Raw genomic sequence first — 12186 nt, 5'->3', positions numbered from 1 at the left:
AAACCTTCGTGCATACCATTTTGAAATTTGGTATCTATCTTTTACTCGCTAACATATATACACAACAAAACATATATACATAACAAAATCAGTTGACGACCACGCCCACTTTTAGAAGAAACCGATATCAAGGTTTCGAAAAATGGAAATTATTCGATAATTTATTACCGAAGACTGATAAAGTGATAAAACTTGGTGGAGGGATAACTTTATGACAAAATTTGGTAAAATTTTGAAAAATGGGCGTGACACCGCCTACATTTAAAAGAAGAAGACATAAGAGTTTTGCGTGCCATAAAATTAAATCGTTTAAGATATCATGTTGAAAATTTACACTGTGATTGTCCTTGCTATTATACTTACAGTTTGTAAAAAATTATTTAAATCAGTCGTCAACGCCCACTTTCAAAAAAATTGTTTCAAAAATCGAATCTCTTTACAGTGTCTGTGGACCTCTACGCGTTGTCGCGGCGAGTACCGAAGAAGATTTAATGATGAGCTGTACGAGCTTTACGCAGACATCAACATAGTCCAGCGAGTTAAAACGCAGCGGCTCCGTTGGCTAGGCCATGTTATGCGAATGAAAGATGACGCTCTTGCTAAGAAAGTATTTTTTATCGGAACCCGCCTATGTAAGCAGAAGAAGAGGATTCCCCCACTTCGCTGGAAGGACCAGGTGAAAAACGAAGAAGCGAGTGGCGTGCCTTGTTGGACGGTCATAACCGTTTAAACGGTTGAGCGCAAATTAAGTAAGTAAGAAAAAAGTAAGTACTACATTCAGCTTTCATATCATTTAATGTTCATGATATTTCTCTTAAGATGTATCCCAAACAAATATATGAGAGCACGCATCTGGGTATATAATGTTTGGTTTCGCCTGAACTTAGACTTCTTATTTGTTTGTTTTAGACTTCTCCTAAATTTTGAAACTACAGACGATCTAATCTGAGATTCTTATTATTTCTAGGATAAAAAAAATTGATTGAATCAGATTACTGATTCACATGAGTATATACATATAATCGATTTATAATATATATGTACATTCAAAATATTGCTTAAAGCAGTTGAGTTTCTTAAGTAAGGCAACACGATGAAAAAAACTTTAATACATAGCCACAACAAAAACCTTATAAATTAAATATTTTACTACAGCGCATAGGTCGTGTTAATGTACAAATAAGAATTAAGGTAATACCGCTATAGCAAACAACCCACAATCACAGAATAGTTTGTGTGCTCACATCACGTTGAATGTATTTCCGATAATTATACCACGCCTCCAAGGCATATAAACAGAATGTAACATAGCCAAAAAACTGCACATGTTAAAAAAAAAATATTGAAAATTTATGCAAAAAAATTTTATAAATTGTATGAACTTACCGCTGCAACAGAGTATGTCGCCAAAGACAATGTCAGCACAGCAGAGGAGACAAGAAAGCATGTCGTAGCCAATGCGGCATGAAGATATAGCTCATATTTAGTAGCGTTGCAATGATGGCGCCGACAATGTCGCATTTCACAGTAATGTTCCAAATAGACAAGTGCAGTGGCGAGGCATGCAAATAGCATAACAAAGATATAAACGAAACCACGCGGATTTGTCAGTGGTGCTGCACCAAGCAAAATGCAAATTATGCCACTTACAGAAAAGAACTAGAAGAAAAAATAAATGTTTTAGTATATAAATATGTACATAAGTAATGTTTAAATAAAGTGTAAATTATTATAAGACACTTATCAAGGAAGTACCCATGTACCTAATTTCAAGGAAATCGAACCATAAATTACTTCTTTTTAAGAGGTCGGCCACTGGTTAACTTCCCAGAAATATAAGAAAGAAAACGGACAGAATTGAAAATCTAAATCTTCCTCGAATCATCTTTAGCACACATACAAAATTTCGTCAAAGGGCGACACCGTTCCAGGCACATACGTCTACTGCATGCCGGACTTGACCCCATCACAAACAGACATCATGGTTTCTTTGTCTATTGCCATTGCTAGGACAGACAGCTTAGCACTACTATGTAGCTAAGTATCTTAGGCGCATGTACGCGAGCATTGTGCTGCATTTAACCAGAGCCTCCCTTTCACAGTACCGCCTCTGCGAAGTAATGGTGGCGTTGTCACAACAAAGGATGCTGCTGCTACGAAGTGATTAATAAGTTTAAGAGAAGTAACGCAAACTCCGGTTTTACTCTGACATTCAAAAAGGAGCAAAGTGCTGGGACTCCGGTTGGCTATATGAAGATGAACGGAGCGACAAAACAGTTCTAGAGTGTGGAAGGTACGGAGTATATGCTGTACCTGTAGCAAATACGACGTAGTCGCAATGACCGAAACGTTTGAGAAGAACAAGCAAACTGCTTAGCAGTAGTTTCGTGTTTTGGAAAAAATAGGTCAGAGCTAAAGAAGCACTACTCTCCTTAAAGGACTACACAGACTTGCCTTATTTTTGGATGCGGCATTTTAGTGTTAGTTAAGGTTAAGTTGAACTGGCCCGTCCATGAACACCTCACATAGACTGATTGAATCCGTAGTGTTACCACAAGTTTGTTTAACGACCAAACTGAAAACCCCTATCAAAAACCAGGACCTATGTTATAAAGTAACTCCGTCCTCTTGGCAAACACTAGAAGCTTCCTAGGACTTATGCCACTTGCTGCTTTTAGATCTGACAGTTTTATCACTCCTAATAGATGGAGTTTAAGCCTGGCAAGTGCATGACATGAGCCAAAACGTTCTCGATCGCTTCCTCGTCCAACCGGCACTTTCTACATCTGCTATCACTGACCAAGCCTAATGCAGCGTCCAGTCAGATTACCCGTCATGAGTCTATAGTCCTCGCTTTTTAATGATAGAAGCAACTTTGTTAGTCTAAGGTTGTAAGACCTACACGTATTCGTCGACACTTTACAGCCCCGCGCTTGAAGCCACGACTTTCCCGCTTGGTCGATCATGTGCACCTCTAGCTTTCTCTAAATCTCGCCCAATCTAATTAGGACGTCTACGGAGCAAGCTTCAATCGGCGCGTCCCTTTTAGCTGGTTCATTCGCTTTTTCATTCCCATCTATTCCCATATGCCCTGGGATCCAATATAGATGCATGTTTTTTCCCGTTCCGATACTTTTCAGGGATTGCTTACACTCTAACACACTTTTAGATGCTGTGCTATGCGAGATTATTGCCTTAATTGCTGTTTGTCTTATCAATATAAAAGTTAACACGGCTCCAGTTAGAGCTATTATCTTCCAGTGATTCTACTGCTTTGGTTACGGCTAATACTTCCGCTTTGGAAATGCTACAGTGATCTGGCAGCTTGTATAATCTGTTTATTTCCGGATCAGCACAGTATACCGCAGACACTACTCCTCCACTACTTTGGAACCATCTGTGTGCACATATATCACCTCGTCCGGCATTTGAGCACCCTTTCGCCAACCATCCACCTCTATTGTGGCTTTGGGAGCCCCCCCCCCCCCCCCCTCTAATCGCATATAGGGAATCAGGTAGTCTGTAATTGATGACGCTATACTAATATGGCTGTATGGTCTGCGCTCAAGCTGCCCCGAGGCACTGAACCTGGTTGCAGTTGTTAACGCTATGTTCTTTGCTACCAGATTTACATTTACAGGTAGAATGTGCAGAATGGCATACAGGTGCAGCCGTCGGGGTTGTTTTCAGGGCTCCCGTAATGCTAAGCATTGATAGCCAGCATACCCCGTCAAATTTTTTGAGGTAGGTTCTTTTTTGTGTGGCTTTCCACCAAACAAGAACTCCATAATATAGGATAGGGTTTTCAATCGCTGTAAATACCTAATGAGAAACAGATGGCGATAAACCCACGTACAACCCAGCATTCTTTTACGTGTATAAAGTGCCGTCGATGCCTCTTTTACCCTCTCCTCCACGTTGAGCTTCCTAAGATTCTTAGATATTTTAATATTATTTATATCTATTATATTTATTATATATCTATGCCTTAAATATTGATACTTGAGTAAAAATACCGCATGAAAAATCAAAAGTTTACAAACCATTATTTTAGGGTGGACATGCTTTTTAAGCATTTGCCAAATTGTATCACCCAAAACTAACACAGCTTATGTCAACGGCCGTCAAATTGGAATTACCTTGTTTTCTTGTATCACGAGCAATTCCACACTCGCAACAGGCGCTCTCACACTATTCAATCCATAACAACTTTTTTTCTACTGGGCTATTTGTAAAAATTGTGTGTGGTTGTTTCATTTACATAAAAAAAGTTTACAATGAGAGAGTTCAGGACTTTGTGCAAATGGTCTAGCATCATTGCATTGCAAACGTGCATAGCATATTTGCAATACATTAACAAAATACACGGTTATGCATTTGCTACGACACTGAACCGTAGTTTATTTTTTCAATATTGTATAGGAAATCAGCAATTGTCAATACAAAACATAAAGTGGAAAGAAAAAGGTGAACATGAAAAAAGTTGCTCACGATTCGCAGCTTATATTGGCTATAGCAACGTTTTCAACGTCAAATACATAAAATTCTGAACTCCCTTAATGAAGTCAGTTCCTGAATACTTGCTTGAATATTTCCTACATGTACAAGTTAGCTCAATGGGTAGAGCACATTCACAGTCGCTGGGCACATTGACTCGAAATTTATTGCTAAGACAGGTACACAATTCTATATTTGACTTTATCCTTAAAAAATGTTTGTGTTCTGAAGAAAATTATTTCTATAACAAAGAAAACAACACTTCTGTGACTAATGTGAGGTTTTTACGATGCGTGTTTAAACTTTCAGTTTAAGCAGCCAAGGTGGCAGGATTAAAATTAAGTCAACTATAGATTAGGTTGGGTGGTAGCTTCCCTGATAGGGGAAGCTCACTTGGACAACATAAAGGTCCGTTGTGATACCACATATAAGTCAATTATAACTATACACACAAAAAAAGTTTGCTGTCAAATCCACAACTTTTTAGGGTTGTTCCATAAAAAACCAAAATAATGTGAATTTCATCCCCAAGAAGCGCTAAAAAAAACTATATAAAAAATAGAGTTTAATTTAGGTAATAATAAAAAAATTTCAATTTTGCTTCGGCTGTGACTTGAACCCAGGCTGTGAAAAACGGATCACATATCACTGCGACTTCCTGTTCACATCTGTCATTACTAAGGCAATGAGTACCGGGAATTCCGTTCCCGAATCCCGGGATTACCAATCCATTTTGCCATTCTGAAATCCCGGGGCTATATATATTAAAATCTCGTAATTTCGGTATCTGATATTGCAAATTTAAATAACTTTAGTTGATGAATTTTGTCCCTGTTTTTTGTTTTTAAAAATATCAATTTCAAGCCACATGAAATCCTCTTTTCCTGGTAAAGTGCAGCCTTTTCAAAGGAAACAGACATTTTTCTATACGGAGTATAATTACAATTTCCCCTACTAGTGTTAAGTCTGAAAGATGTACATCAACTGTTGATTATATATATGTATTGTAACGAATTCTGGGGATTTCTGATATTTATGCACCTCTTCTAAATCGCTAAACTGTTGAATGAATTACTCCAATATATTCAATATTGCAAACTGGTCTTTATTTAGATTACTTTGGGAGTAGTACTTCACAATTACACTTCACAACCCAAAACGTGCTTAAATCAAAACTGATTAGTTATTACTCAGCTTGCGCTCGTTCACCCATTTTCCTAAGGTCTAGTAATTTCGCGACCAGTTGTATCTCCTGCTTGGTAAGTTACCAGCTATATATGTACATGTATATCTGTAGTCCACGCCCCTTCCATAGCTATATGCGTGTGCATGTGTGAGTAACTACTTCGGCTGATGACTACATATTTGTGTGTGTGAGATATCTCTTCGTCGCCTTCAACATAAGATTGGCTGCTTTATTGTTGTTGTGCATTTATTTAGTAGCAGCTTAGTGATGCTAATATTCGTCACAGTATCAAGTTAAGCTCTAGCCTTTCAGATATAACTTTAGATGATCTAGTAATTTAGGGATATTTTTAGAACAAAGAAGTATTTTGAATTGGCTGTAGTTTCATATGTTACACATGTGTTAAAGTGCACAACACAAATTATTTATTGTTTAAAACGAAGAAAATTTTTTCTTTGTTTATAAAATTTGTTTTGAATTCAGTTTAAAATTACACGACTGAATGAATGTTTTTGGGTAAACTACTCATATTTGTATACATAACATAATTATTTTTGAACCGAAATTCAAAGGTAATGGTTTTTTAATGATTTCGAAAAATCACTGGACGAAGAGGTTTTCATCTTCGGGACTCGATGCCTAGTCATTACCAATATAACGAGCAACAGCGATGACTATAATATTTGTTTCGCTATTACCACGAAAAGTGTTAACACTGCACTTTATTATTTTGTGTGTAGTTTAAACTCCCACTGAAAAATTTTGCCTAAAAATCACTCCCATTTTCTTTGATGTAGTATAGAATAAGAAAAAAAGTATTTTTCTCCACTGTAGACGCTGGCATATTCTTACCATACACAACAGTTTCGCCACACCGGAAATACTTTTAGTGTACAATCGGTCATAGCCGGATGTTGAGTACATTTTTGTGTTTTATGTGGATAACAATAACATATCTGCATACGTAAAAATATTTTCAATGTTTTAACTTAATACTGTTTTGTTTTTTTTTTTTGTGCTCAAGAAGAATATTGAATATTTTTGGTAGAAAAATTCAACTTTTTTATATTTAGTTTTTATATTATTTTTATTTAATGTTGCAGCTTCAGCGACTTCCTTTATTTAATCAATTAGTTTTATGTTTATGAATTTTAAAACTTTGATTTGGTCGCACTGGAATTATAGACTTTAGCGGATATTGCGAAACTGCACTTATTTCTACCGTCATTTGGATTATATTTTTTTCATTTTTCTTTTAAATTTATATATTTTACAAGTCTTATCAGCTTGCAAAAATAAAAATATATTTTTCAAATATCCATTTCATAGGTGCACTGAAATTTTAAAACACTTGCTTTTGCTAACACTTCGCATGCGATAAAAACCAAAACAACACTGCCAGCTGGGCGCAGTTATGCACTCATTTGCAATGATTTATAGTGGTGAAGTGAATCAAGTTGTATTAGTCACTCATTTTTCATTGATGACTATTTGTTATTTCCCCAAATGCTCGGACTCACTTTTCTTCCATATGTGTACACTGTGCGTGAGTATATTTAATATGTTGAATATACATATACAGTGGTGGTCACTTAATTATGGATGAAAATTTTCTTATCAATTTATTAGCTTGTTTACTTTATAATAGCTGTTTTTTTGCATGTATATACATATGCACTTAAACTTTATATGGACTGCTAAGTGAATAATTTTATTTACACTTATGAATATTGCGTAAATAATTAGTACTGCTAAGTTTCAGTATGCATCATTATTCTCCACTTCTATGACAGAAAAGTGTGTGTGTCCAGGATTCAGCTATAGGTTATACCTATGGCCAGCATAGATGCGTGCCTCCGCTATTAAGCACAACCCGTTTTGTAGGGAGTTATTTAACCACTGTAGCTTCAATAATTTTAAATATTGGTAAGTGCTTTCACGTAACCTTCTCTAAGTCTCGTGGCACAATTCCCACTTCATATTATATTGACGGCTCTCGTCTGTCCACACGTACTGAGATTTCTGACTTAGGCGTAGTTTTCGACTCGCAGTTTTCGTTTACCACTCACATAACCTCGATAATTGCTAAATCCTACTCGGTTTTGGCTTTTATTCGGCGATTTATCTCTCACTCAACAGATCCTTATACTCTTAAGTTGCTGTTTACGTCTCTCGTACGTTCTAAGTTGGAATATGCTTGCTTTATCTGGAGGCCTTATCATTACTGCCATATCAAAAGGCTCGAGCGAGTCCAAAAAGTATTTTTATGGTTTGGCCTGCGGTCTCTGAACTTTTCTGAGCCGATTCCCTCTTATAATGCCAGATGTGCACTCATTAGCCTTCAATCACTTCAAAGTGGGAGGACCATTCTTTCTCTTACTTTTGTCTATGATATTATTAATGCTGTGATTGATGCACCACGTTTACTCGAGAGTATTTGTCTCCATATACCCCCTAGATCACTTCGAAATTGGGAAATGTTTTATATTGATTGCGCCCGGACCCTCTATGCCTCTAACGCTCTCATTTTTAGGGCACTGAGGGAGTTCAATACTATCTCAAATTCTTTGGCCGTTGACTTTTCTTTGCCAAAGACCACCTTCAAATCTCTGTTGAGTGTAATAATTTTTTGATTGTATTGCTAAGGTCTGTATTTTTAAGTACAAACTCAAGTGGTATGTAAGAACGTTAGACTATTTTTGAAATTAAATTAAATAAATAAATAAATAAATAAATGCCGATAGATGGGTCTCCTTAACATTATCTAAGTAATGATAAGCGCTATTTACACGCAAATGTAGATGTAATTACACGTAAATAAAAGCACGGCTAATATAATTCCGGAGCCGCGAGTGAAAATACTTTTTTGAAAAAGAAATAAATAAATCAAATCCATATGAACACAGCAATTGGCTATTATATGGTATCTGAGCTATCAGTGTTTGATTTAAAATTATGCATACGACTTTCTTATTCCTAGTCTGTTATGTTGCATAAATTTCATTTCTTCAATTGGTTTTTTCTCACTTCGAATCTTCGTTCGGCATTTTAAGTACGCAATTTTTGTATGCTCGACTATTCTTAAAACTTCAGATATATTTGGCAATGAATAACATTTCAATACCGTGCTATTCCGTATTTGACCTATCAGTGTCTGACTTATAAAAAGTTTTTATAACTCTTCAACTTCTCAATAAGCCTACTGTTTAATTTTTATCATGTACTTTTTGTTATTTACATACATCTACCCCAGATGCATTTAACTAAAATATGCCTGATTTTCGTAGTGCTACTGATGAGATGGTCCTAAAAAGTACAGCAAATTCGACGAATATCGGATAGTAACGGACAAGAAAACTTGTGTATTATACACACTATAAAGTTATCAATTTCAAAAATTCTACTCCACCAAAAACAGGTTTTCGTATGCTCTACGCCTTCCTTGTCGGCATATGCACGGCAGATTAGTTTCCACTAAGAAGAAGAAATACACTCAATGTATTTGCCAAAACACTGCCGAGGGGCGACCCCGTTTGCAAATATATATATTTTTTAATTGAAAAAACTTGTTTCTATATTTTTAATGTTGATTTGCACGGGACTTCAACCCAAGTATGGTAGGTGGAGCACGCTATCACCGCATCACGGCGGCCGCGTCTAAAAGCTGGAATAGAAAACACAAGGAAAGCTTGACGTCCATAGACTGCAATCGCAATAGAATTTACCGGATTTTGTAATTAAAATTTAAGTAACTTCCCGATAAGCTACAAGCTTGAAACTTGGAATATAGTTCAGAAAAAAATCGTCGCTAGGTGGTGCAAGGATCGAGATATTCACAAAAATCGTATTTGTGGTCCGATTTGGCTCACATTTGGAAGACATAATACATGCAACAATAGAAAGCGACCTATGAAAAAAATCGCCGCTAGGTTGCGCAACGATCGAGATATTCACAAAAATCGTATTTGTGGTCCGATTTGGTTCATATTTGGAACACGTAATACATACAAGAGTAGAAAGCGACCTATGAAAAAAAGCGCTAGATGGCGCAAAGATCGATATATTCAAAAAAATCATATTTGTGGTCCGATTTGGTCCATATTTGGAACACATAATACACATGAATAGAAATCGACCTATGATGCCCGATTTGGAACAAATATTACATACAGCCCGGTAGAAGTGACATCAAAATATTTTGGAATTGGAGGAGGGACAAGCATACCTGGCGCAGAGTCGAGTAAAGTCTTCGGAAGGATTATGTATTGAGGACTTAGATTGTAACAAATTGTCAGGAAAGAGTCCTTGTAATAATGAGTCACTAAATGAACTAAATAGAAAGAGAAATAATAGGCTCTTAAATAAAGACTAAAAACTTGAAAATAAAATAATTAAAAAAAAAATGTTTAAGTTAAACGGTTTTATTGAAAACAATACTTACATGAAATAATAATAATTCGAAAAGCTAGAAAATAATTAGGTAGGTCCTAGGTACTAGTCATTTACACTCCTCATCAATCTAGGGCGTTGATCAGACAATTAAATAAAAGCGTTGGACGCGTACAATTTCTATTGATAGTCATAAGTAAGACCAACTGAACCTTAATCAGGTTATGCTACGCCTCACATTTTTAGAAATGTCACGCGCCCAACGCTTTTATTTAATTGTCTAATCAACGCCCTAGATTGATGGGGAGTGTAAATGACTAGTACCTAGGACCTACCTAATTATTTTTTAACTTTTAGTATTATTATTACTTCATGTAAGTATTGTTTTCAATAAAACCGTTTAACTTAAAAAATTTTGTTTTAATTATTTTATTTTTTAAACATTTTTGAACTATTTTTTCGAAATAATTGGTTGAATTACATTTATATATTACATGGATTTATCTTTATATATATATATTACATGTGACCGTATGTGACATTGAACTCCTACTAAACCACTGTACCGAAGAAGAAATTGTTTGGGTGTGTTCAATTGTATTTGGGAATGGCTTAGATTCACAAAATGTTCCGCTGGGAATTCCGGGAAGTGGACCCGGGACCGATCTAATTACTATTTACACAGAGATTTGCTTGAAATTTAATAAAAATGTACCTCTTCGACTAGATATCAATATTTGAGAAACTTTTATTTCCGGGAAGTGCACCAGGACCTATTCTATAAAATCTCATTTTTGGCGCGGTGTAATTGAAAGAGATAAGTTCGGAGGAAGAATAAGATACATATGTAAAATAAAAATATATATCGGTATCAGTTCACACAGGATATAAAATCAATATTTTCTTTTCAAACACGCCGAACCTAAGTATGCGGCCACCACTGTACACTCACATATGCAACCATACGCGTTCTGCTTCAGCGCTCATTTAATAGCGTAAGAGTAGAAAGTAAATTGCGATTAAGTTTGGCAATTGTTTATCATAACTTGTTTATTTTTTTTTCACACAAATACAAAAAAAAAAAAAAAAAAAAAAAAAAAATTGCACTAATTTAAGCGTTTGAACAAAACTAAATTTCAGGTCAAATGTTCTTGAATGTAAACAATGAATTTGTGCAAGCTAACTAATCTAATCAAACACTTCAATTAAAATAAACACAAAAGCATGTGCATGAACACACAAGTGCACATATACATATATATCTACTATAAAATTTTGTTAAGTAGGTACCAAAATATTTATTATAATGCCGGGATTTCGGGATTGTCACCTTGCAAAAAATGGCTGCAAATCTGTAGTAGACGACTCGGTATTCGGGAGAGGTAAACGCCTTTTCGTGGCATAGTAAAGCGTTCGGGATCCCGTCATTGAATGCTCTAGCATATGTAAGCAAGTGTATTAAGGTGGAGCAATATGGAATTTTAAAAATTTCTGCTTTCTTTGAGAGTAAAACTTTTGTTTAAATTTTAAATAAGCAACCATGTTCAGGTACTCCAATTATAAAAAAATTTTTCTCGTTTCCGATTTAAAGATATTTCAAATGGAGTAGGTACTTAGGTTTCAATGAATAAATTGAGGTAATTGAAAAAATTTCAACGAAAAGAAAGTATTATGTTTTGTTTAGAATTCACTATGGCTTTTCAGCGTTATATTTTCTAAATAGTCTTAATTATCTGATAAATGTAGTAGTGTGTTCCCACCCAATTAAAAAAAATATAACTGCCACGTTCCAGCATAATGTGAATACATATGCATGAGTGGGTATCAGTGAGCTGCAATTATTCATGTTTTAAGGTTATTAGTGGACTAACCAAAAATGAGTATTAGTGCGTACACAAACAAAGAATATCAAGCACTTATATCCACTAAAACACATTTACATTGTCATGCTTCGTAAAATGAATAGCGAGCTCATAAGCCACGAAGCAGTTCAGTACTCAATTGTCTTATTGAGCAAGAAAGTCAACTGTGTTATACGAAGACACTAATTTGAATCAGTATGACTAACAGTACAATAAAATGAATATAGTCATATCAGTCTTCTGGCGCTAGCA

The 12186-nt window shown here is 35.5% G+C and overlaps 1 protein-coding gene across 1 annotated transcript; it reads right to left on the bottom strand.

The window, feature by feature from the left end:
• Positions 1–776: 776 nt before the first annotated feature.
• On the bottom strand, positions 777–7105 carry LOC137248323 (uncharacterized). The gene is made up of 3 exons (XM_067779192.1): positions 6536–7105; positions 1387–1659; positions 777–1319 (listed from the first exon to the last, which is right to left on the bottom strand). Exons 1-3 carry the CDS (start codon positions 6605–6607, stop codon positions 1221–1223), a joined length of 444 nt encoding a protein of 147 aa, XP_067635293.1. The 5' UTR covers positions 6608–7105; the 3' UTR covers positions 777–1220.
• Positions 7106–12186: the final 5081 nt, after the last annotated feature.

This window comes from Eurosta solidaginis, chromosome 4, assembly GCF_040869045.1.
Source record: "Eurosta solidaginis isolate ZX-2024a chromosome 4, ASM4086904v1, whole genome shotgun sequence".
Classification (NCBI taxonomy): domain Eukaryota; kingdom Metazoa; phylum Arthropoda; class Insecta; order Diptera; family Tephritidae; genus Eurosta; species Eurosta solidaginis.
Note: the sequence above shows the minus strand (reverse complement) of the source record. Positions and strands in the feature narration are given on the sequence as shown.